At 38.4% G+C, this 26042-nt stretch overlaps 2 protein-coding genes and 1 long non-coding RNA gene across 5 annotated transcripts; 2 read left to right on the forward strand and 1 right to left on the reverse strand.

The window, feature by feature from the left end:
- Positions 1-1484: 1484 nt before the first annotated feature.
- On the reverse strand, positions 1485-9904 carry LOC103704569 (uncharacterized). The gene is made up of 2 exons (XM_008787922.4): positions 9825-9904; positions 1485-2472 (listed from the first exon to the last, which is right to left on the reverse strand). The coding sequence occupies exons 1-2, from the start codon at positions 9836-9838 to the stop codon at positions 1722-1724; spliced, it is 765 nt and encodes a 254-aa protein (XP_008786144.1). The 5' UTR covers positions 9839-9904; the 3' UTR covers positions 1485-1721.
- A 1188-nt stretch (positions 9905-11092) lies between these two features.
- On the forward strand, positions 11093-18559 carry LOC113462553 (uncharacterized). 3 transcript variants are annotated; one of them, XR_016396349.1, is made up of 4 exons: positions 11093-11489; positions 11805-11873; positions 12007-12138; positions 12217-18559. It is a non-coding gene; the product is annotated as an uncharacterized LOC113462553 (long non-coding RNA). The 3 variants fall into 3 exon arrangements; XR_015968556.2 differs by having other exon boundaries at positions 16990-18559; XR_015968555.2 differs by having other exon boundaries at positions 12007-18559.
- A 3940-nt stretch (positions 18560-22499) lies between these two features.
- Positions 22500-23866, forward strand: LOC120104520 (remorin 4.1-like). Its single transcript, XM_039115815.3, has 2 exons — positions 22500-23318; positions 23419-23866. Exons 1-2 carry the CDS (start codon positions 22731-22733, stop codon positions 23608-23610), a joined length of 780 nt encoding a protein of 259 aa, XP_038971743.3. The 5' UTR covers positions 22500-22730; the 3' UTR covers positions 23611-23866.
- The last annotated feature ends 2176 nt before the right edge of the window (positions 23867-26042 follow it).

Raw genomic sequence — 26042 nt, forward strand, 5'->3', positions numbered from 1 at the left:
GCGGTCGTAACGAATTATCCGATGACTCATGAGTGCTGAGTCGGAACATTTGAAGAGCGACGGTGTTCCCCCACCAACCTCGCAACCATCTTAGAATAGAGACCAAGCCATCGTAGCCACGACAATGGATTATGGACAATTTAATATCGCACAGAGGCATGGTTCTTCTCTCGGCAATCGAAGTTAATAGGCCGTGTGACTCAACAGGAGAATGGTCTTTTTCTGGGAGGACATCAATTACGAAGCGCGTACGCAGATGCTGTGGGTTTTGGGGAAGGTGATGTTTAACTAAACCTTATTTGGCTAACACTAATTCACATAATCTTGGCCAATCTTTTATGTGGCGTTTATCTTTAGAAGAACGGCTTTACCTACTCTTTTAGACCTGGATAAATTTACTCATTAAATTGATAGCATGACAAAGTAGGCTGTCCACTTTAGTCCCAATGCAAGCACGTGAAACTGACGAGATTTTTGTAGGGTGTCGAGCTAACATGGGTTCCAAAAGATCTCAACATGCAAAGATTTTTATACTCTTGATTTTTCTCGAGTCGTATTCAGGAATTCGTTCGAAGGAATTGCCAATTATAACTCAGAATCATAGGTAGATTAGATTAAAAAAATGCACATATTCATGCTTATACAGAAGGAATAAGGAACAAAACCTAATATATTTGAAGTATAATCACCTGGGCATCGGCGACGGTTCCGGGTTCTTGCTCTATGATCTGCCATTCTAGCTTCCTCTGTTCTCATAAAATGTCCCCTTCCAAACAATACAAGTGGATCGATCACCTTAGCCAACACAAAAATGAACTTCGACATTAGCAATTCTAAACTGTTTAAAAATATTCTTGATTCAACAAACAAAGCAGCTCATAGTCCATGATGAAAGCAGATATATTTGAATCTACTTGGAAAGGGAAGATTCTTTTTGTTACCGGAGAGATACCGCCGCCACTCCTCTTTTGTGTGATGAAATAAGCATCTTGCTAAACTCTTAAACATTACATGTACATCATCAGCTCTCCACAGAAGATGATGATAAGGAGGAAGACCTCCCATGCAGTCCCAAAACCAAACATAAATACTAACTTCTCTACCACACCCAATCAGCTTCTCTAAACCTGGAGCAAAGATACAATCAACAGAATTACTTCTTACATGCTTAATATCTTCAACCCACTCTTTTGCATACCATGCATTTCTCAGTTTCTCCATTTACAAGCACCAAGCATTCTATTACACCTGTTACGGCCGAAGTCCTAAAATTAAACCAATTTTTACTCCCACCGAAATCCTGTTTTCCCAGCCAATATGCTTCAAGCCTATTAACATGCTTCCATTTATCTTGAACAAAAAAAAATAATACAACTAATTGTCAATTTGATCGTATCAATCACTAAACTCATTCGGAGTTCTGCAGATCAGGTTATATAACGGAAAGCAGAGAAAAAATAATGTATGAAGAGAAACACAAGATGTAGGATAATAGATCTAACCCCTTCTTTTTTTTGCAATTAACCAGATTGAACACACCATGAGATAATCTAATGTTGGATCAACCATGCGTTGGTCAGACCAGCATTGTCATACATCAGATGATATGATATGTTGCAACAAGTTTTCAATACAAAAGCATAGCATAAACAATAGAGTAAGTTCAGAAATCTACCAACTACTGGGTGTAAACCTGATCTTCTTGTTACCGTTCACCAGCCTCACCGTTTAATAGCATCGTCCATCTCCTTGGGAGTTGAAGGAAACAACTCTATATAACGACTTCCGAGCGTCATTCTATCCCTTCCCATTGCAGATTTTGAATCTTCTGCATTTGCAAACTCGACAAAAGCTTCCCCTGTTGGCCTGCCATCAGAGTTCAGCACAATATGAACACAGTCCTCTGAGAGTTCGTAGTCCTTAAAAAAGTCCATCACATCATCTTTCCCAGCAGAATATGGCAATCCCCTCATCCGTAGAACTCCAGTATGCTCAACTAAATCCTTCCCACCATCAGCTGACCTTGCCCTCGGAGCACTGCGACGTGGAGAACCACCCCTCATATCAGAAACTTCATGCGCAACGGCACTGTAATATTCCTGTCTCTTACTCCTATAAACCTCAATATACCTCCTACCCATGTTCTGCCTATTTCTCTGAATGGCAAAATCTACCTGCAGAGGATATGCCAATACACAAAAAGCTTCCCCGCTGAACCGACCACCTTTATGAACAAAGAGAATGTCGAGTATGTCCAGACCACAGAAGAAGTCAATAACATCTGCTTCCGAACAATCAAAAGGAAGGCCGCGCAATCGGACAACGGGGAATGGTGGAGGTTGGCCAGCATAAGCATAAGAAGGATTGTACATGAGACTTGATCCAACAGAAGCCCCAAAAAATGAGGAACTCGAATCAAATTGTGGTCGCTTCAACCCCATTTCACGCCCATCACCTCCATCCATGTATTTCCTTCAGTCCCATACCCAGAAAATAAAAAGGCACAAGACACGATAGAACACCTGTTAGTGCTTCAAGTAACTTGTCCATCCAAATGCTTGGGTAGTTACTCTACCATTAAGTTTATCCATAAGAAAATATTAAGGTCAACAAGAGAATGAATTGCAGTATGTACTACAATTCAATTTGCCTGCACAACTACAACTTGAATTGGCTTTATCTGATAGAACATTACAGTACAACTAGGAAAGCATTCATATTGATGCAGTTTCAGATTTCTGAATGAACCTTATAAAGTGACCGAAAAAGATGAACCATGGCTTATGGACAGCAATGATACAATGATTTTAAGCACGTATATTGGTAAACATCACCTAATCACAACACTACAAAAAAAAAGGACAATTTCCTAAGAGATTTTGAGAACACAGAAGCCAGGAGATGGGCCAGGGAGCAGATTCAATCTGTCTATATGAATTTAATCAGCAAAGTGGAATACTAACTTCGCATAAATACTGTAGAATGACATAGAAGACACAAATGTTGAATGACCTATGACATATAGCATTTGAATCTACAACCTTGCATATACATTTTAAGAATTTTATCAGTAAAACTAGTTAACTGTAAATGTATAAAAATATAGATATTCTAAGTTATATAAAAAATTCGAATAGCACAAACAGACTCATGATAAACATAAAGTTCGCCTATGATAGGAAAAGCTTTATCTTTGATGATAAATATTTAAAGATCCAAAAAGAAATGATGCACATTACATTATTTAATAGATAATAACATGGTTAGTCTTCCATCATCATTGCCATTGGATCTTCTATTACCTTCGTCTCCCATAGCAAATCACCATCTCCCCGAACAACTCTGTTGTGGCCAACGGTTCCTTCACCAATATCTCCCCTACCTATTTCATCACCACCAGCCACCGCTCTGATGTCTCCTCCAACCACTACTTCAGTGATACCCTCAGCTCTGGCACTAACAAACTTCACCACTCCCTGCATCAAATCCCATGGCTCTCCCATCGTCAAACCCAACAGCTCCCGCTCCATTGAATTCCATTGCTCCACTTACATCAAACTCCACTGCTCCCCTCACCCTTTGCCGAGCCCCATCCCTACTCTCTAACGCAACTGCGTTCTCCTCTTCCTCCTCCTCACCCTCCTCCAGTGAGACTCTGAACTCCGCCATCTACCTCCTCTGCCTCCGGCAATAGGAGGTAGTTCCATTCAACCTCGCCTCCTTCGAACCCAAAATTCAAGACCCCAGAGTTGCTGTGCACAGTGGCCGAGAGGGGTAGGCATGTGTGATGGGGTGCCAAGGGCAATCTATGATGGAGACCGAACAAACAAGCCGGAGGAGATGGGACACACGATAGTAGTGCGGGAGCTAGGAAAGCAGGACATCAGTTGTCTTATTCAAGTTGGTTTATTCTAGGATGAGGCCCAAATAACCCTTTTTTTCATTAAATCATAAAGCATCCATCTTAAAGTACGCAGTACCGGACCATCAAATGGTTCGATGAGCTCAGACCTAACTAGAACTCCATTAAACATGGCATATGACTAACTTTTTTACTAGATGTGCACATTGATATGTGACTTATAAAGAAAAGAAAATGTGGATGCAATCTTACAAATGTTACTGTTGGACTAAGGCCAAGTGATAAAGCTAATAGTGAGATCAATAGAGCAAAGGAAAAATAACATAAATTGAATATAGTAAGGAACAAAATTGAAAGGATGATCTAGATTCCAAAAAGAACAAGCCAAAAAAAGCACAAAATCATCTCAACAGAATCAAAAAGTTCCACAAAATCTTGAAAAATTTAAACTAATTTGTGGATTGTTTGGACATTTGCAAACGGTTCTAAGATTTTGGCAAAAGTTTAGGAAACCAGAGTTCTAAGTAGATGTGAAGAAACATGAGAAGACATTGAGATATGTATGACCAAAAATACAAGTCACAAAAAGATTTGAAGCAATTGAAACTCAAGTTGAATTGTCTTTGAACCTTTACTACTTTATAAAATTCAAACATATCTAAGCACTGCCTCATGAACATATTAGTCTTCAATCCCTCATAAATCAGATTATGTAAGCTAAGAGGGAAAAAAAAAGTTGCCTTCCAGTCTTCATATCTAAGGCTTTTTAAAAAAATAACATCATCTGGGGAATCATCAAGATGCAATAATTCCAAAGTAAAAAAAAAATTGCATTTCCAGTGGCTGTGCATCAGCCTCGTGATTTCAAACACTAGTTGTCAGAACAGCTTGTACAATGGCATGATTACACATGCAGTTTGGGCTTAGGGATAAGCCATTGACAACAAACAAAAGTATAGGGTAGTGTAAAGAGTCCAAAGAACTAGGATATGGGGGCATTTAAAAAAGGTGGTGTTGCTCAAACAAAATGGAAGGATTGCAGATATAACTAGTTTAAAACTGAGATATAAACATGAATCAGTCACAAATGCAAAGTTACTTATTTGGGGAAGGTAGAAATAAGAAAGTGGGAAGTCCGAATGCAAAGACGCTCCTGTTTTACTGAAGATGCCCTCCATAAAAAGCAGCTTGGAGCTTTTGAAGCAAGATGGTGGAATTTTGGAATCAGGATAACCCAACCACACGTCTAGAGTAAACAAGTAATATTGAGAATGAAGTTACAAGAAAGGTCAAATTCTTCATGTGCGCACTAGACTCAAGCAATAGATCCTTGTCTAATAAAAGCCATGAGGTAAGATGCAAAAAAAATATATGAAAAAGATGCTTGATTAATGGAGATGTTTGTCGAACAACAACGATCACTACATAGGAGGATCATCCAATATGCAGGATCAATATGAACAAGCACCAATGTATATGGAATATGTATGCAAAAGAATAAAATTGGAGAGAGAAACAATATGAGTTTTATTAGTTAAAAAACTTACAAGATGCACAAAGACCCTAAGGTTATAATCACTTCAAAGAATTGTAACTCCAACATTAGACCCAGGGTCATTACACTCTCTCTAAAATGCAACCAGCCTGCTCTACCATGATCGGTTAAGGCCAAAATCAAATTACAGCACCTCAAAACTAATATTTTACTCCTTTTAGAACCAATTTTACTTGGATATGTGTATCCAACCCCAAAGTGCGGTGTCAATATGTATTCGAGTATCGATACGTATCAGACACATGGGATACGCACCAAATGCGATGCCTATCAGGATTTTTGAGTCAGTGAACTGTTACACTCCGCTAAAGGTGAATCTAACACCACTCTTTGCAAATCCAAGCTCAAAAAAGAGGAGTCTAGGCATGAAAAAGGAAAGGATTGGAGGGGAAATAGAGAGAAGAAGATACAAGAAATCTAGTCTAGAAATACTACTAGTCTACCATCCAAAGTTCCATTGCTTTCTCATCTGCTGCTGCGCTCTCTCTTCCATTGTTCATTGTTTTGCCTAACCCCAATAACAGGAAAATGTGTACTGATGGGTTGATGGCACGGTAAAAGTGCATCTACGCATTCTTGATATAAATTGGGTTTAGATCCACCAATCATGGGAGGTTGGGGATTTTCTGGAACCAAAATACCAGCTTCATCCTTAGCTGAAAGCTATAGCCAGTTAACATCCTATCTAGACACCTTCTGAAATTTATTATAATAGGCAATTGCGGCCCTTATCACGTGGCCTCTAGTGCTAAATGGTAAGTGGCTATACAAGCATTTAAAAAGAAAAATAGACAGCTTGTGCCAGCTACAAAAGGAGCAAAAAGAAAAATGCAATGCATCATCTATTTATTATTTTTATGCTGCTTGCTTATGTAACTAACTAATGAAACATAAATGCACCCAGACCCGAGTCCCCATGTCCGGTTTTATCTGCCCGCAACCTGCTTATACAAACAAGTTTTGTAGCAGAAATTTAAAATAAAAGTTACAGCAGGTGCATTACACTATCAATATTTTATCCGAATATTTATCATTTTATAATGTCTTGTTCAATGTTTTCATTTAATAAATTATGAAAATTTAAGTATATTTTATAAAAAAACCATTTTTCTATATGTCTCCATATCTTATTATTACTATTTGCAGAATATGCAAATAAATTGGATTCTCATGTCCAGGTCCCTGCAACATTGAGTAGAACACAAAATCATTCACCAATGCATAGCATTAAGATCCTGATTCTAGTAATAGAACCCAGAGTTGATCGTATACTCGACTCCTACTCAATTTCAAACACAACTGACCACTATTTTGATTTCCCTCCATTACTAGACCAAAACAACTACGGACATTGACCATATTATCACACACCCACCAACAACACTTGACATCTAACAACTTTCTCCCTCCAAAGTTTTGATTGTATCCCACTTGGCACAAATTGGGCCACTCAACCACTCAAAACATATTTGTCACAAGACCCTGCTCCTATTACATTGTTCCTATTCCATGAACAGTTCAAATCCTATTCTAGCTAGAATAGAGAATGATGTTGATACAACTAAAATTTAGTCCTGGCAAAACATGGACGAGCAATGACCATCAACAATGTTATTATGAAAGAGCTTCAGAACTACAGTACCATAAAAGCAAGTGCATTAGATATTTCAAAGAGGATAGGTAGAGGGAGGTTAGTGTTTGTTATATGATCATCAAAATAGAATAAAATAATCAACAACGAAGAAGTTAAGGTAAAATATTTCCTGGTAATTAGATATATGCATCTCGAGGAACCATGACTACTTCCAAACTTGGAAATGAGAATAGTGCCAACCAAATCTAAAAGGAATAAGGAACGCCAAAAGATTTCCTTTTAGAAAAAGTAATTACAATATGAAGAATATCATGAGGTTTGGCTACAATGAATTGTTAGAAGATGCCATTTCACAAACAACTATGATATATTTCCATCAGATACTCAGCACATTGTGGATATCGCTTTCCAAGGCCTTTCTTCTAAAATTTAAGACATACAAGCCTTAACAGAGTCACTACAAGATTCAAACTGTGCGGTATTTGATGAGATTGCCTCTGTCAAGGGAGGCTAATTACTCAAAGATAAATTGGTGTCCTTTAAAGGTCAAGCAAACATTAAGATATCTTAAAAATGTTTTTCAATGTTATAAGCAAAATTAATCACAGTGTCACAATGATAATAATTCTTCACTATTTACAAGAAAGTTATAAGCGACCTTGTGGCAATGTAATGTTATCAAACCCTGCTTATAAATTAAAAGGTCAAACAATTATAATGTGAGAATGCATGAGCCTTCATACAGAAGTGATGCTGGTTTAATAATCTATTCTCTTTAATAGCTAGTTCAGTGATGAGCTAATAAAGATTGCTGGTAGATTAAGAACCAACAAAAGCAAATAAATAGGAGCATAATTAATTATAGCCATTTATCTATGTTTTGCATGAGTCAACTAAAAAATGTCATTCAGAGCAAATTATGACAAAAACGTTACACTAAAATGGTTCGCTAAATTGTTGTCCTTCAAAGTGGTCAATGTTTCGATATGCCTGGTATGAGGATTAAAGAGTTTACCAATACCTCATGTTGTGGAGGACTGGAACAGAAATTGGGATACAATTGTTCAGTTGAACTTCCCTCATTTTGGGCCTGGAAAATGAGTGGGCTGAACTTCGCCAATGTGATGCCTTATACTATCTCATCTTTTAAAATCTTTCTAATATACGGAAGGAGAGGAGACTTGGGAAAAGAGGTCTATGGTTCTCTCTTTGCTGGAAACAAGAGAAAGGTAGGTAGAAGAAAAGGAAGCCATTGGAGAGAGATGTTTGCTCTCCATTTAAGAGGGATTTTATCACCAGGTTTATAAGCATCAAATCTACCTATCCGGGTTAATCTCTTTTGCCCTTCAAAGGGTTTTCTCTATAAGATTTCGCATCCATTTTTTGGTGAGTTTTTCCTACAGTTTTGTTACTTGTAATCCACCTGTTTGTAAAGTATAGCTTGTTACCGAAGAGTTTCTTAATGGTGTATGCCTCTACCTAGGACTAGAGAGGACTTGTGTCCAATTACTCTCCTATAGTGGATGAGACTTAGTCAGGTGTGGCCCAATGGTCTTTCCCTTTGATAGTTTTCTTTATAAAAATCTTAGCGTACTCTTTTCTTTGGTTGGTATTGGGTGGTTATTGGTGAATACTTGCATTGATTGATTTAGGTTCCAATACCTGATGCTTTCTTCCCCAACAAAAAGCATGATACAAGGGAATGTATCATGCATCAGCCCATATGGACAGTCTTGGCCCATACTAGAAAAAAAATCATGGCATGCTTTTGCGATTCCATCTTTAGTCGATAAACCTATACTAGAGACAATTTGCAATCACAAAAGGTTAGATTCACAAAATCAAAGATGAAAACGAGGGGGAAGAGTCTCTAGGATGGATCCAAGATCCAAAAGGATGAGCATAATTCTTGGAAAATCTTTAGATCTTCTTGCAAACATGCAAATGTATACAAATGTTGGATTTCCCTTGTCATAAAATCACTGCTTGCTTTAACTTCACCAAGGATTGGTCAAAAGTTGGAAAGAGATGAGTTTCCCCTGTTTATCGCCAAAAAATGTATAAATAGTTTAAAAAAAAAACTCATCCAATTCGCTTCAACTTTTCATATTTTTTTGTCTGATGGATCCCCTACTTATTCTCTAAATACATGGCGATTTGCACACATGCATGCACACACACACAAAAAAATAAAATAAAATAAAATAAAATAATTAGTTCCAGTCCAAAATATTTTGATTTCCTTATTTTGGCTACGGATAACGTCAATTTCCACCAGTCAGTGAACTAAAATATCTGTAATTAGAGCAACATACATAATAAGAGTGTGGGATTGGGGTTTCCTAAGTAATCTTCTATACATCAAGTTCTTTGTCTTCGATAAGATTATAGTTAGGACAACTCTAGAATGTAAGGAAATGAAAATAATTCAGAATCATAATGCAACCTTAAGAAACCAATCGCAGACAAGGTTAGCAGAGATTCCTAAATCGTAACCCAGAAGAAAGAAACCAATCCCATAAAATAAAGGACTAAAATTTTGCCATGATTAATTCAAGGTAAGAGCTTTGGCATGTGGGAAAAAACAAAAAGGAAAGCAAGTTCAGTCCCACGATAGCAAGAACTATCAATAGAACACACAATCCCAGACCAACAGCACTGATCCTAACAAGAAATCGAGAAATAATTTTGATGATACCAGACCGAAGCATGCGGGGGAATTAAAAAGGAAAGAAGAACAGAATATATCGTGGGCAACATTGATCGGCAAAAAAAGAAGAGAGAAGGAGGAGTAGAAACCCTTCTCGGTTCACCTTTTGGGAAACATTCTTCTTCTCCCGGCACTGATGCTGCTTTCGCCCCGCTCTCTTCGGGTCTGGGGAGCAAATATCAGGGCTTATAACAGAACTACAGACTAGGGTTCGGATTTCCGGCCCGGCCCATTTTGGGACACCGGTCTACCGGACTGCCTTGGGTGGAGGCCCGCGAAGGGGTCTCAAGGCTTAACAGTTACAGAGGCTGCTTTTTTTTTTTTTTTTTTTTTCTAAAACAGGTGATTCATATTAGACGGGTACGAATACACCCAGAAGCGTCTGCAAACAAAATGTCCCGAAAAGCACCGGGTAAGTCATCCTCACCAACCCATAGGGTATCTCCCGAGTGGTGAGCCACATATGCCGCCACCCAGTCCGCGGCCCCATTGGCCTCCCGATATATATGCATAGCCCGAAAGGTGATCCCCTCCCCTACAGAGGCTGCTTGAGTGAGGAAATAAAAACCCTATTAATAAAAACCATATTTATTTTAATTAAAAATAAAATAAAATTTTGAAATTATTTTTTTATTCTTCATTACGATGGTCTTATAAATATTTTTTTGCACATTTATCTATTAAGAATATTTTAGTCATTTTAATTTGATACCGTTAATTTTTTAATGGCATCAGATAATGTGGATATTATATGCAAAAATAAAGATTAAAAAATAGATAGCAAAAAAAAGTGTTTTATGAGATATATATGCCAATGTCAATTTTGACAGGTTATTCATGTAAAATTCGATATTTAGAAAGATATTTATGCAAGAAATTTAAAAAAAAAAGAAAAGACAATCAACGTGATAAAACTTTTTTATTTTTTAAAATATTTATAAAATCTCCAGAAGGCTTGGAAGCAGAGTATAAGTTTTTTTCATTGCTATATATTCCTCCGGATCTTAACTTTATTTTTTTTTTATACAAGTAAATTGCTGATTCCATTTGGTTGGAGACTCCATATAAATAAAATGGAATAGCTACAAATGTTATTTGGTTCGATAATATGGAATATATTAATACCTGCTAACTAATAGGTTGAATTGAAGCTATTCTCGAAAGTTGAATAAAGTTAATCCACCCTCTTTGACCAAATAGATTTATGCAGGTCAACATGGCTATCATATTCATGCCTATCTTGAAATCATTTCCTCAAGAAATGCTTTATATTGTCATATTCTGACAGCTGGCGGTACACGAACCCGGAGGGGTCCCACTGTCACTTCCGCTCCTATAAATAGAGCCCCTCTCGTTTCAGGCGGCACAACGCCCGCGGAGAGAGCGAGAGCGAGGGGGAAGGAGAAGGGAGAGGGAGAGAGGCAGATGAAGGAAAGAATGGGGTTTCTCGCCGAGCGGTGGACAAGAGGTATCGCCGTTGGAATTCCATGATCCCCGGTCTGTACGACTGATTCGCCTATCGGAGCCTACTCCATCTCTCTTCTCTCTCTTCCCCTTCTCTCTTTTTCTTCTTCCTTCTTTATGTGATTCTTGCCTCTGCTTGGGTTTTGACCCAATGCCGAGGGTTTCTGTCCTACGGTCGAGAGAGGCAGATGAAGGAAAGAATGGGGTCTCTCGCCGAGCGGTGGACAAGAGGTATAGCCGTTGGAAGCCAATGATCCCCGGTCTGTACGACTGATTCGCCTACCGGAGCCTCTCGGTGCTTTCGGTACTCCATCTCTCCTCTCTCTCTTCCCCTTATCTCTTTTTCTTCTTCCTTCTTTATGTGATTCCTTCCCCTGCTTGGGTTTTGACCCAATGCCGAGGGTTTCTGTCCTACGGTCGTGGTTCTTGTTTCACTTGCTTGAGTTTCGATGGACATTAATGGTTTCTTGTTCCGATGAGGGTTTTCATCGATTCTTGAAGGGTTTTAGCCTCTGAAGTTTTTATTCTTCTCGTGTTTCTTATATTTCTTGATTGGCATTCTTGTTGTTTTTTTGTTTCTTCGAGTTTAACAAAGCTGAAACAATGGGAACTGACGCAGGGTCGGTACCCTTAGCCGAGCAGATTTGAAGAAAAGGAGGATCGTGGTGCAGTGCTGGTGGACCTCACGGTACTTTGGACCAATTTCTTTTCTGTTCTTTTTTTTTTTTGGTCTTTATTCTTCATTTCACTCTGCTTTTTAAAATATTGTGCCCCGTTACGGTTTCTAACCAAATATGAATGAATCTTGTCGATGATGGTAGCTTAGATGGATGGGGACGACTCTGATCGAAGTGATGATGGGAAAAGAAGATCAGGAGGATCAGGGGGCGCTGGTGGAAAGGAATGATGGGTATGAAGAAAAGAATGGGAGATTCCAAGAAAATATACTTGAGGTAAAAGATTTTCAATTCTTTATATACTGCTTATTTTAGCATCGTTCTTCCTAAGTTGATATAAAATCTCCAACCCAGGGGGCTGTGTTGGGAGAATTCAGGTGACAAAAATCTCTGTTCTAGTATTTTGTCTTAAAGAAAATGAAAACAATGTATTTTGATGCCATTGAAAGTTTTAATATGACTACTGCATGCTAAGGTATCATGGATAATAATTCTTGAGGTTTACTTCTGTTCACTCATTGTCTCCACAAATCACATAGTCAGTTCTTGATCTTCTTTACTTATTACTCTTGCTTTCATCTATTTCTTTTATTCAAATCAATTGCTAGTTCGAACCATATTTATATTCTAAAACAATTTTTATTCTTTGGTTCACTTGAATCTTGTAATATTGTTTCTGTGAGACTGAGGAGAATTTGCTACTTCGAACGGTTTTTATTAAGTTTTCTTCTATGTCGATCTTGATTTTTATTTATTTTCTTCTCTTCTCGGGAAGAAACTCTAATGATCTTGGTTAGTTTAATTTTGACCACTTCTAATTTAAATTTGTTGAAGTCGTTTATTAGACATTCACTGCTGAAGTCACATGTTATCTGGCAACCTTCTTCATTAATAATTCTTTTTTGAGATAGCTATGTTATTTGCACATCATTGTCTCTGTAAACTATTTAGTTGTCACTTAATAGTTTATTCTCGGAAGTTGTTTCTTCGGCTCTTGAAACTATGGTTGCTCTCTTGAAGCATTATTATAATTTTGTTTGGCATCTCTTCCGTTTTAGTGCCTTTTAATAGATTTCACTTTTCACTACATTTTTCTATCCACAATGTGATGAAACTGTGCCTGAGTTTCTAGTTTGCTACATTTCTAATGTTTTATTGGAGAGTCCAACTGGGGTAGGGTAGAAATCATGCCTGCTTTGTGCCGCATTTTCTTGGAGGGAAAATATTGGGAAATTTTCAACTGATTGGAATGAAGACAGAAATGGTTTTATTGGAACTCAATAAAACTCTGATAGCGCACTAAAGGAAGAGGTGGTGTCTAAATATCCTATCAATTTTTTGTGATCTGAAGACTAGCAAGGAAAGGTTATATAAGTTCCCTCATTCTAGAAGACATAAACTAAACTTTCTCCAGGATCGCTTAGCAAGATGCAAAGATAGAACTACGTTAAAAAACATGCTCAAATTTGGACATGATAGAACATTTGAGAAGGCGATAATTAACCAAAACCAAGATAATTAGTTACTTCTCACAAAGTTCTATTACTACTCCGAATTTCAACAAGCAGCCGAAAAACTCACCATTTGCAGAAATGAAATGTTCATTTCTTGAGAAACATCTCTCTGAATTCATCATTTGATTTGGGATTTTCAGTTTCTCCATCAATCTTTGCTTCCTTTTTACTCCACCCAAGGGGTCTTGCAACAGCTCTGGGTGCAGCAAAAGTATTCTTTCCCATGAGTTTCACAGTACTTCCACGCCTCTCCTCAACTATCCCCTCAGACTCCACTGAGCGGCTATGGTCACTTTTAAATTGGGCTTCTTGGCCTGTAGAACCAATAAGCTTTTGGACAGGCCAGTAAAGATGACAAGCATACTTTGGAAAGTCAACTGGCCATTTATTTTAAATTAAATATTTAATGGTGCATACCACACGGGAATAAACCTTAGGCAAAAAAATAAAACAAAAGAAGTATAACTGATAAAAGACGATCAATTTTTGTTGGAGAAAAAAGGTTGCAAATAGCTTATGAAACTTTCCCTTGAAACTTGCATGTCAATTCTTAGTAGAATTGTTAAAGCACAAGGAAAATTTTAATGAATAATCACAAGGTTGAAATAGTAACCTTCCTACCATGAATAACCTTAAAAGTATTTGAGTAGTTCAAAATGTTTAATTTACTTCATTTTTGTGTATTTTTGAACATATTAAGAGATCACGAGCAATAAGAAATATATAATACCACATATATAATGACAAGTTGACAACTATAGTTATAATATGAACATGACATGTAGCAGTATGCCAAGCTAATGAATCAAAGGACCAGTTTAGTTCTCTATTATGTAACATTGGGAGATTTCATATTTTACTAAATATCCATATGCAGTAATGTAAAGTTGCTACAAAGTAAATATATGAATAATTGGGAGACTACAGGCACAAATAACATCTAAAACAAATTGAAAACTATATGTGAATAATTGGGAAGATTCGAACTCATTTCAACTTAAGTCCACAAATTGTCTCAAGTTTAACAAGGTTGGAAATATCATTAATTAGATAAGAACTTGACTTGAAAGAATATTCTTAAACCAACTCCTTCAAGTCACAAAACTTTGTTTAACACCAGCCAAAACATCTTTTTCCCTTTTTGTTTCTTAAGCTAGCAAATTAAATGAAATTTTGACTAGCCTAAAAAAATAACCTGGATAAGTCACAAGTTGATTCAGATTTCAAACCTTCGTATTGACAAAGAAGGCAGCAAATAGTATGGGAATGTTGGGGGCAATTTTTGTTCCCTTGGTTGGTCTCCGCTTATTGTTGAAGCAATTTTAAATCGCTTCAACAGCTCAGAGTAGGACCATTTACCCTTTCTTTTCACTGCAAAAATGGATCATCCTAGAGGCTCCACTAATTCTGAATGCAGGTATTTGCCTGCCAGTGATCTTATTTCATAGGCAACCATTAGAGTTGGCCAAAATCTTATTCATGCTAAATCCAATCTTAATATACAGCTTTGATGGAAACTAACTGCAAACAATAACACAATAGCAATCCTTCCTTCAATTCAAGGATAACAATGGCATGCTTTTCAAATGGCGAGACCTATGCCCTCAATTGAAGGCCTAGAATAGGCAAGGTGCACTAGATGACAGGAATTCCCTCCAGGAGAGTTCCAACCTTACACCTAATCAGCAACTGAAGGCCATAACTAGCAATTAGAAACTCTCCCTAATTTTACTGAACTCATTTACATCGAGCTAAATCTGTCATGAAGGATAGCATTGCTTCGTACATGCAAAATTCTAAGGACAATCTAAACTGATTAAAATAGGTCCACTTTGCAGCATTAGTTTAAACAAAAAAATATGAAATTTTTTTTAGGTTTTTGAGTAAGCACAGAATCTTTCCATCTTTTCCATAGCTCTCAGAAAACAAATATGTACAATTTTAATACGAAAGCTCCACAATTAAGTAGATCATCCAATGCTCTCAAGTGCTCCATTCCCTTAAGCAATTACAAAAATCACTTTCTCTATTTTAATGCCATAAATGGGTTACAGCTCCATAAAGCAAGATAAGTAGCACACTTAGACACAAGTTTGAGCACATTCGAAGATTAAACTATTGCATCTTTCAATTAATTTTTTCTTTTCTTTATCATAATCATATAAAATGTTTTAAATGTTTCAAATGGTAACAATTGATATTAGAGGCTAGGCCCAGAACAATTGATATTGGAGGCTAGGTTCCTCAATAATTTCGTACATTAGCCAAAAGCTAGTCTCTCTCCCCATAAAGGTTTACGAGACAAACTTAAACAATTGAGACATTTGCTTAGAAATAAATTGACCAAGGAGCGGTTTGGACTAATCTACAATTTCGTAACATAACCTGAAAATGCAAGGATGATCTTAGTGCCTGCCTAGATGAGTTGATATCTTCAAATTTCATCGGATGTTGTGATCATTATTCGATAGCCATAATAATAATCTTCAGATACAAATTGAATATGTGTTAATTTTAACAAGAATATGAGATACAGAAAAGCTAAAATAGAAATACAAGCTATGATAAAATGATCACTTCATCCTTCACCAGGATGTATGATAGATTTGAACTTTTTAACAACAAATAGGCTAATGAGAGGAATGGAAGTGATTGACACGGGAGCTTCTCTAAGTGTTCCGGTGGGCGGAGCTACCCTTGGACGAATTTTCAACATTCTCGAGGAGCTACCCTACGGTAAGGTTTATTTGATTACAAGAAGAAAATGATAAAAAAAAACCAAAGAAAAGAACCTTTTGCTTCCTCAGCATTTGGCAAACAGGCTTCTTTCCGTTTCCTCAGTTGACATGAACTTAGGGCACCTCTAGCCATTGAGAAAAAGTGATATTCTTGTATTACCAATGCAAGCATGGATTAGCAGATTAATGACAACCATTCTCTTGCAAAATTTAGAAATGTGGTTATGTTTCAGTAGCTTAGTCAATATTTGCATGTTTAACAGATTCATGTCAGTGGTTGCTGAGAATTTATGTTTGTGTGCTACAACTTTCAAGTTATTGGGTATCCTAAAGCAAATATTTCACTATGCTAGTGTTGTTTCTTCTTTGTGCATACCAAGTCTATGTAAATGGTAAACCAAAGAGTCAGCTAGGGTGAATCAGGTTACAAGTAGAACCAACTAGGCAATCCTTACATTTACCATGATCAATGATGTCCATTTGACCCTGTAGGTAATTCGGTGCTGCTTGCTAAACTCTAGAAGTGTTTGCTAGGCCCAATTGTGGGTCAAACTGTCATCTTTTTGCCATGATCCTTTCACTTGTTACCTCATTGAGGTGGCCATGACACCATATAGTGGGAAATATTTCTTATTTTCTTTTAGATTTAGTGAGGTAGCAGTCATTTATGGATTATTTGGGTGTAAAGTTCTACCAAATTAACACAGCACCTGAAAATGAATTCTGTAAAAGGTTCCATTGCTTTCTTTTCATAAAAGCAGTTTTAAGAAAGTCAGAAAATATGAAGAATGAGTTTGATGGAGAGTAGGACCAGTCTTGTTTTCTCATAGAACCTATAAGTACTCCTTAACATCATCTTTTTGGCTTTTTTGCAGTGCATAGAAGCAACCAAATGGCCCCTTATTGTCATGTTTATTTGGTGGGTGCCATAGTCATTAGAACTATTTTGAAACTCTTGCCTTGGGGAAAGCTTGCATAAGTTTGATAACATTGGGTAATTCCATTGTCACCATCAACTTGCACTCATGTTAATTTGATTGGAAGAACTGAGGAGGTGGAGGTGGAGATGGTTGCTTGTTATTATTTCACTGCCAGCCTCAAAAAATGCTGTTTTCATCCTGGTGTTCTGACGACAACCTTATGTTAGAGATGGCATTGTTTTTCTACATTCTTGGTGTCCAAAAAAAGCTTGGAATTGTTATTGTGGTGGGTTGGCTTCATGGGGGTTTCACATAGTACTTGAGAGGTCCTCATTACTTTCTTTTTTTTACTTTTCTGGGTGTAAGGTGGTTATCATCCAGATCGGTACTTCTCTTTATAGTTAAAGGGAAGTAAATTACATATAGTTAAAAAGATGTAAATTACACTTTTTTTTATTAAAAATGCCCATAGAAGAGAAATATCTGAAGAATTACTAATAAGGATTATTCTTTCAACATGGTCATAATTCTTCTAGCTCTTGTTAGACAACCGTTGATTCTTGTTGATTCATTATTAATGGGTGCTCAACTGATTCTTGTTGCTTTCATTATTGATGTGCCAACAAGGAATATGGCATTTTATAGCCATATTTATTGCTGCTTTCATTTCATGCAGATGCTCCCCCATGTTGCTTAGTACACTAATCCTTCTTGCATAGCTATTCTAATTATCTTGCTGAAATCTCATATACTCGTATGTTTTCATTTTCTATTAGAGTGTTGGTCAGCCGCAGTCATGCAACTCGCTGTAGCTGTTAATTTTTTCATTTGTGCTATGATTCTACTGAATATATTCTCATATATTGTCATAAAATAATAAATTCATTGAAGTATTGTATGCAATTTATGTTGACTAAATGATCCCCCCTATTCACATCAGTCATATGTTTATCCATGCTTTTCATTTGAATATCATGATTTTTAATTAATCACAAAAATTGGAAACAATGGTTGTTGTGCTTACAGTTCTATGGCTCTTCTTTGATCTTTGAATTCCTAGCAATATTAATCAGCAATATCAATTAGGTGGTGACTCAGTCATATCTTTGTAACTCTAATTGAAATGGAACTATAATGCACCAGTAACTTTGCAGAAATAAACACTAGCATATTAGTATTTATTTTTAAATTTTTAATGTTTTCTTTTAGCAAGTGGCTGTGTTTTTTTATTTATGTTTATGATATTTATGTTTATTCTCGTCAAGAAGGTGTTTATCGTTTTGGAGTTAATGTCTATTTAAGAAAGAGGTGAGAGAGCGTGGACGGGGTATGCATCCCACGGGAGGATACGGGCATGGGCAGTGTGCCCTGTCTTATCCCATTAATTATTTTTTTTTTATTGCAAAGAATAGGCAATTATCGGGTCTTTGGATATTGTTTGGAAGTTGCAAAATCCGTGTCGATCAAAGTGGCAAGTGGATTCGGATCTAGCTACATTGAATATAGTCTGGTCCATCTCTCTCTATATCTCTCTCTTTATATATATATATTGTTGCACCACACTATTTCATTTTAGATATTAATTTTTTTAAAAAAAGTGGGAGGAAAGTCAGAAACTGTTGCCATGCCAGCCAAACTATTATTGAAAGATAACTTTGTAGCGGCTGATTATTCTATATACAACAGCCATGAAGGAATAACTTTCATATTTGAAGAATTGAAATAATGGATATATATCTGGAACTCAGTAAGCCCCTTGTCATATCACAAAACTCCCAGAGTTACTTTCAGGTTCGGCGAGGGCTTCCCAGTAGTCCTTGCTGGAGCACCTCCCATTCTCAAAGACACGAAACCTTTTGTTGTCTTTAACCACAATTTCCCTCCCCTCAATCTTTGAAATGATCTTGATAGCAACATGACAGTCCTCAGTTCTTTACTATCTGCCTTCGCATCAAAAACAAGCAGTGCAAAGCCAGGTGCTAGCGTCTCACTGTGGCTCCCTACGATTTTTTCCTTCTCCTCCTCTTCAACATACCTCAGGACACAAACTCTCATCAGCTATGTACCCTAATGCCCTCATCTTCCTTCCTACCTCTTTCAACATCTCGTGTATCTCCTCTGACCGACAGTGCGAGTGTGCGACCTATCACCAGCTATAAACTGGTGCACTTTACCACCAAATTCTACCCAATCCTATCATTTTATCAGCACCTTTTTTTGCATAATTCTCCTAACACTCTCCCCATCTCCCTGTTGAAGCATAGATGTTAGAAAGCAATACATAGTTGCCTGAATTCTCTTGTTCAAGCTTGAAGAGCTCTCAAGCTTCATACTCTGCTAATTCGACCCTTTTGTGGATTTGTCATGCATTGAGGAGAGCGCCATTGACTCCTACGTGTGGCTTTAAGAGGCAACAATCTCATTTCTAAGGTGCAATAATTTGGTTCAACCCAATTCTTCTCCAACAAGCATGTTCTTTGGAGAACCTTGTGCTCGTTGGAGAACCTTGACCTAAATAACTCTTTCAGATGCCCAGAAAAGAAAGGAATAGAGAACAGAAAAATTGAAGAGTGAAAGTATTCTATCTGTGGAAAAAAAAAAACTCTTGAGAGACACAATACCAATAATGAGAGAGAAATCGGATTGTGCTAAAAAATTCTAGATACTGGATTTAAAGCCTATTTATAGACTCTATATAGATGATCGAGGAGACTGTGATGATTTCGAAGATACGTAATGTTTTGAAAACATCGTATCTTTTTAGAAATAAATGTTCTCTTTCAAAGAGCTGCAACTTTTCTGAAAGAGGTATCTGACAAAAAAGTATTTTAAAGTATTTAAACTAATTAAAATTAGAGTATAAGAAAATTTTAATCTTAAAAAAAATTAAAACTCTTAACACATACGGCTGACATGTGATACCTGCACCAATGCTTTGACCCACTCAATTCTATTCATTTTTGAAATCGTTCTTCTGAAATACCAAATACAACTAAGTTGCCATTTGTTGAAATATGCTCTCAATATCGACATTAAAAAATAGAATCAAGATTTGGTTCTTGTGATGACTAGTGATACAGATGAAAGAAGCTGCCAAGTTTTCTTTTGATGAGTAAGTGCTTACCCTTACAATCTTCTATAACATCTCCAACACTTGAATAATGATTTCATGAATACAAAATAGCAAATTTATGACACCTTCCCCTATTCAGATTGTCATAAACACAGTAAAGTTTTTATACTTGCAGAACTATTGCCACCATATTCTTGAAAGGCAAAATAACTAAAACCAAAAACTATATGGCATCACTACTGGAACATTTGGCATTGCCGATGCTTTTTAATACATTTGCTGACACAAAAAAGCACCGCGTGATAGATTTCTGATACCTTGTAAAGCGTCAGCAATGCAACTGTAGGAAAACAATTTTACAATGTTTAATATCGTAAGTATAAACTATTTTTTTAAAATTAATTTAAAAAATTTAAAAAATTTATACACATATATATACACAAAATACATATATAACAAAAGTCATATGACAACACATGTATCATATATATATATATATATATATATATATATTGTCAAATCAATATTTTTTTTACTTTTATACTTCTAATAATATTTTTTTTTACTGACCCATCAAATTTATAGTAATAGCCAAAAGAACATGACAATCGCCACGTGCATATTTGGCTCTCTATTTAGATCGAGCTAAAAGTATCATGTTACACCATGACACTCACCATTCACCAATGGATACTGAGCTGGGCTTCTCCCAATAATCACACATTTCTGTACTCAATCATCAGATATTTCGGTGGTCTTCCATGCTGGGCCTATCCTATATTCAATTCTTTATTTTATATATATATATATATATATATAAACGATGGCTTTAGCAGATGGGAGCTAGATATGGCGTTTTCAAAATGAGAACGAAGATACGATCATATCATGTCGGGCAACTAATCTCCAACGTTCCATATGTTTAAGCAGTTTCATTGAGCTAAACAGCTCACGTTTCATGTCACTAGGACTACACGTCAAATCTCATGTCCACGTCCACTAATATTATAGCAGCTATTTCAGACGCGTCAAAAGTTTTCCACCACCCAAGCTAACACCAAAAAGATCCCATCACATCAAGTGGAAAGCTCCTCGCCAGCGCAAGAGCCAAGTGTTCCCACTCCACTGCGTCTTCACTCTCCACCAAACGCTTAAAAACTAAGCGCGATGGGCGCCCACATCCCATGCCGCGGACGTCCGTCTTGCTTTCCTTCTTTCTACTGTGTCGACTCGGTCCTTTATTACATGCAGAAAAGCCATCTACGTGGGGTTATTTGGAGGCCGAGGATTGGAGGAGTCGTACGCGTTAATGGAATTCCCTCCGTCAGACAGGCATGGCGTCACCTCACGCGGTGCATGGAAGCACGCCCCCTTGGACCGGACCACAAGCGATTGGGACCCGGAGGAGGCTTGTTCCTTCGTCCACGTGTCCTGCTCGTGTTGGGTGGTTCCACCGACATCCACGCGTCCGTTTCATGACTACGTATGCTTTGTTTATCATGAAAAGATTCATCAAATGATGGAGATATTTGTCGACGAAACTTCCTCTTCTTTCTTGATGCTGCATCGTCCCCACCTACTCTAGACTTTACAGTCGGAACACGGCAGTGCAGTTACCGTGTCCTCTCTTCCCTTACTACCCCAGACAGCTAGCGGTAAATCCTCTATAATGCTATTTCTTAAGAGTTAAGTAAGAATGATGGTTGTATCATTATCTAACTCTAGACCACATGCAATTTACTCAGATAATTTACTTTAGATGATAATAAAAATATCTGAGTTTTTTAATCTATCCAAGTCGGAGGAAACTTCAAATTCTTCAAACTGCTATCTATACTTCACATAAAATTTAAGCAGCTTATACATACATAATTAATCTTCCATCATTCCCTTTCAATCGGCAATGTATATAAAATAATATGAAGATTACACTTTAACAGTACAGCAGCTTGTGTGAGATTTTTGTATTATTGAAGAATTAATTTATTATCACACTCGCACACATGGAGAGGGAGAGAAGGGGTAATCCTATGCTTACCCTTACATATAACCCTGGCCTTTGTTATTGTTGCACAACAAATTAATGAATGGTTCATCCATTCAGAGATCAGTGCCAAGGTAAGCCAGAGCTCCAAGTATGTTTAGTTTTCTTTAGAGGTACAAGTATATGTCTTTAGTTTTCTTTCCTTAAAGCATAATAGTGGCCTAGTGGGAACAATATTATATTTAAAATCAATTTAAGGGAACCGCATGAGTTACCATTCAAAGCACCATCAGATCAGGACAAAGCACTTCCTATTGCAACAACCAGTCAAAAATAAAAGGAATAATATCCCCTTCAAAGTGCTTGTGAGTGGGTCCGGTCACAAGCTAATATCGTTATAAAAGAAACAAAGTTGGTGCCACGCCATTCATAGCCCATGCCTCTTTAACATTCAAGTCCTCACTGGTTGCTGTCACTCCACCAAACCCTTTTTTATGCGTGGCTAGCTCGAACCCTCTTCCACCATCACCTACAAGAGAGAAGCCTGCCTTTCCCCTCTCCCTAAACGAATTAATGGTCACCACCCCCACCCCCCTGGTCCAACTCCCTTAACCTCTTCCCTGCACCCCCCACCTTGACATGTTGAATGATCAAAGGCCTCAAACAGGAGAAGAAGTAGACACCGCCGCCGCCGACGAGACCGAATTCCGCGACATCCACGAGCTACCTCCGTCCTCCGAGCCCTCGTCGAGCCGCGGTCGGAGGAGGGAGTCGTGGGAGGCCAGCAGCCACCGCTGGTCGACGCTCTCCGTGGGGAGCGACGTCCCCAGCGAGCACCTCTCGACTATGAGCAGAGAGTTCAACGCCATGGTCGTCGCCGGATCCACCATGCAGAACGACAGCAACGCCAGCAACGGCAACCACGACGGGCTGAACCTTGCGAGGATCGGAGAGGAGGAGCTTGAGGAGACGAACCCGCTCGCGATCGTCCCGGACAACAATCCCATCCCCTCGCCCACTCATGCACCGCCGGCTGACTCCCCGGCCCCTGTGGAGGAGCTCTCGGTGCAGCAGGTGAAGAAGGAGGAGGTCGAGTCCAAGATATCGGCATGGCAGACCTCCGAGATCGCCAAAATCAGCAACCGGCTCAAGCGGGAGGACATGATCATCAATGGATGGGAAAGCGAGCAGATCGAGAAGGCGACGGCGTGGTTGAAGAAAGTAGAGGTAACTAATCTATATATGTTCTTGAGTTGGATAGTTCTGAGAGAATTATATATCGATGAGATGATTGTTATAAAACTCTTGATGATGCCAATTTATGCAGAGGAAACTGGATGAAAAGAGAGCAAAGGCAATTGAGAAGATGCAGAACGATTTGGCGAGAGCGCACCGGAAGGCGGAAGAGAAGAGGGCGTCGTCGGAGGCAAAGAGGGGGACGAAGGTGGCGAAGGTTTTGGATTTGGCTAATTTGATGAGGGCTGTGGGTAGAGCTCCTTCCAAGCGCTCCTTATTTTAGCCATGCTTAATTTGCTCTCTCTCCCTATGTGGCATGGAATGCTTTATTATATATTTCAAATATATATATATGTATATGTATATATACTTTTGTGTTTGAAGAGCTGTAAGCTAAACAGGCCTTGAAAGCTTAATTTCAGTCATAGAGTGCTTGCTAGTTGAAAAGAGACAGAATTGTGAGGCTGAAAGCTATGTTTGCTGTAAATTAAGTATGTGTGTTTGATAAATAAATGTGATGATTGGCATTTTTCTTTGTATCCATTTGTCCATAAAAAAGATTAACTCTTTAATTTATTTCTTTTGCGAGCATTTATCTTCTAAATTTGTTGATGCTGTGATCACCTTGGCATCTGTGTCTCGTGCCAAGCTGAAAAGTTTGGCTAACCTAATGAATGCACGGTCAAACGAGATGAAGTGCGGTCCCTGGTGGCTCCCAATGCCACTGAAAAGAGTATTCTCGGAACGGCCAGACATTAATTTTAAGAGAGATTGCACCATGACGTTCGAGACAAGTCTCTGTTACTTTGACTCGGGTTCAGTGTAGGATGCTGAGAGAGTGGCAGTGGTGACCGGAAAATGTTGGGGGGACTGGGTTCTGGTTATATTTGCGCACAAAAAAAAAAAAAAAAAAAATTCTTCTATCTTGATGTCCAACCTTGGGACCGCATTTTGCACCGCTCTTAAAGTATTTCAATATTTTTCTTTCATGCACTCGTATGGATTTGCATAATCTAATGGTTGACGTCATGAAAGAAGATGAATTATTTTTTTCTGCAAAAAATACAATCTAGACTCACGGGAAGAATAGTCCCACCATTAGTGGTTATAACTATTTTTTTTTCTTTCTTTTTCTGTGACAGCTACTTTACAAGGCTCTTGAGTATATATGATCACTCACATCAGTTATTGTAATATTTCGGAAGCATCCAAGCAAAATTGGAGAACTAATTCCTTATCTAGCTAGGTCATATACTCATATTATGGACAATTGCCTGTTGGCTCCATGGAGTAGGCTTGGCCATCATTAGGTCACTGTGTCTTGCCTTTGGAATTTATTGATTGGTTCAGCATTATGTTAGTTCTAGTACAGTCAAGAGAGTGGGAGGCTGGCCCCTCCAAGATTCCAAGTCTATGGCCATGGTGTAGTCCCAAATACAGACAATTCATGAGTCAATACACATCGCATCATGAACACCTCTATGCTTTAATAGATCAAAAACTCCAGAACTAAACAAGATTCATCTAGGTAGATTAGTTCTCTTGGTTATCATCCCTTTTAGAGGGTTTGAGGGTTCCGCTAGTCATGGAACAAGCTTTTTTTTCTTTATAGATATTATCTAAGCAACTTGGCCACCACAAAGATCATAAAAGATTAGATTTGGATAAAGTATACCATTGTTAATTTGCAAGGCATTCTTTTTTTTTTTGAGAAATTGTTCCATTGACTTTTGAACATCATATGTGTTATGAAGACCGTGGACGTATTCTACTTTATGAGTCTATATTCATTAATTATATTATCCATTTCAGCTTAAAGACAAGATAAACACAAGGCCATGTACATCTTTTGGAGATAAATATAACTCCTTCCCAAAACCACATGATATAAGTTTTGTTGCTAGAAATTGAACCCGGGGGCGGCCGTCGGCTAAGAAAGAGGAGCTACGATGCTGGAATGGCGGGTGGCGGTCCGTCGGCGGGCGGCGTCCTCCGGAGGACCTGCAAGAAGCCGGTGGCCGGGGTTTCCGGCGTCGGCCCTTCGATGCTTAAGTCAGAGGAGGGCTTAATTTTGGAGAAGGAGATGGACTGTATGTAGAAGTCCCCCTTGAGAGGAAGAAGTTTTCCTTTTTATAGGGGGAGTGGCAGGGTTACTGTGATGTGACTGGGCGAATTAATAGGTTACCGTCATGATTGGACGTGGGCGTGTGAAGTAATGAGTTGCCGTGGATGGCCCGTTCCCATCATGGGAGGAGATGGCGCGCAGTGCAGTCCATTCTTGGGAATGGTGAGGCGTTGACAATCGTAGCAGGGTATGGTCCCTGGTTGATATGTCGTGGCGTGGCTAGCAAGTAAAGCATGGTGTGGTGAGGCTGCTGCAGGGCATGGCCGCAGTATGTGGCCTTCTGAGGTCAGCTCGGCCTTCTGTGCTCGACCTTCTGAGCTCGGCAGCCTTCTGAGCTCGGCCTTCTGGTCTCGGCCTTCTGTGCTCGGCCTTCTGAGCTCGGCAGCCTTCTGTGCTCGGCCTTCTGGTCTCGGCCTTCTGAGCTCGGCCTGGATGAGCTCGGCAGCCTTCTGAGCTCGGCCTTTTGGGTTCGACAGCCTTCTGTGCTCGACCTTCTGAGCTCGGCAGCCTTCTGTGCTCGGCCTTCTGGTCTCGGCCTGGATGAGCTCGGCAGCCTTCTGAGCTCGGCAGCCTTCTGAGCTCGGCAGCTT

This window comes from Phoenix dactylifera, chromosome 9 (genome assembly GCF_051530095.1).
Source record: "Phoenix dactylifera cultivar Ajwa chromosome 9, Ajwa_hap1_PhDact_Kaust_v1.1, whole genome shotgun sequence".
Lineage (NCBI taxonomy): Eukaryota > Viridiplantae > Streptophyta > Magnoliopsida > Arecales > Arecaceae > Phoenix > Phoenix dactylifera.

Coding starts and splice junctions, on each gene's coding strand:
- LOC120104520 (XM_039115815.3), top strand. CDS start 22,731: ATGTTGAATGATCAAAGGCCTCAAACAGGAGAAGAAGTAGACACCGCC. Junction 23,319..23,418: donor CGTGGTTGAAGAAAGTAGAG/GTAACTAATCTA, acceptor CAATTTATGCAG/AGGAAACTGGATGAAAAGAG.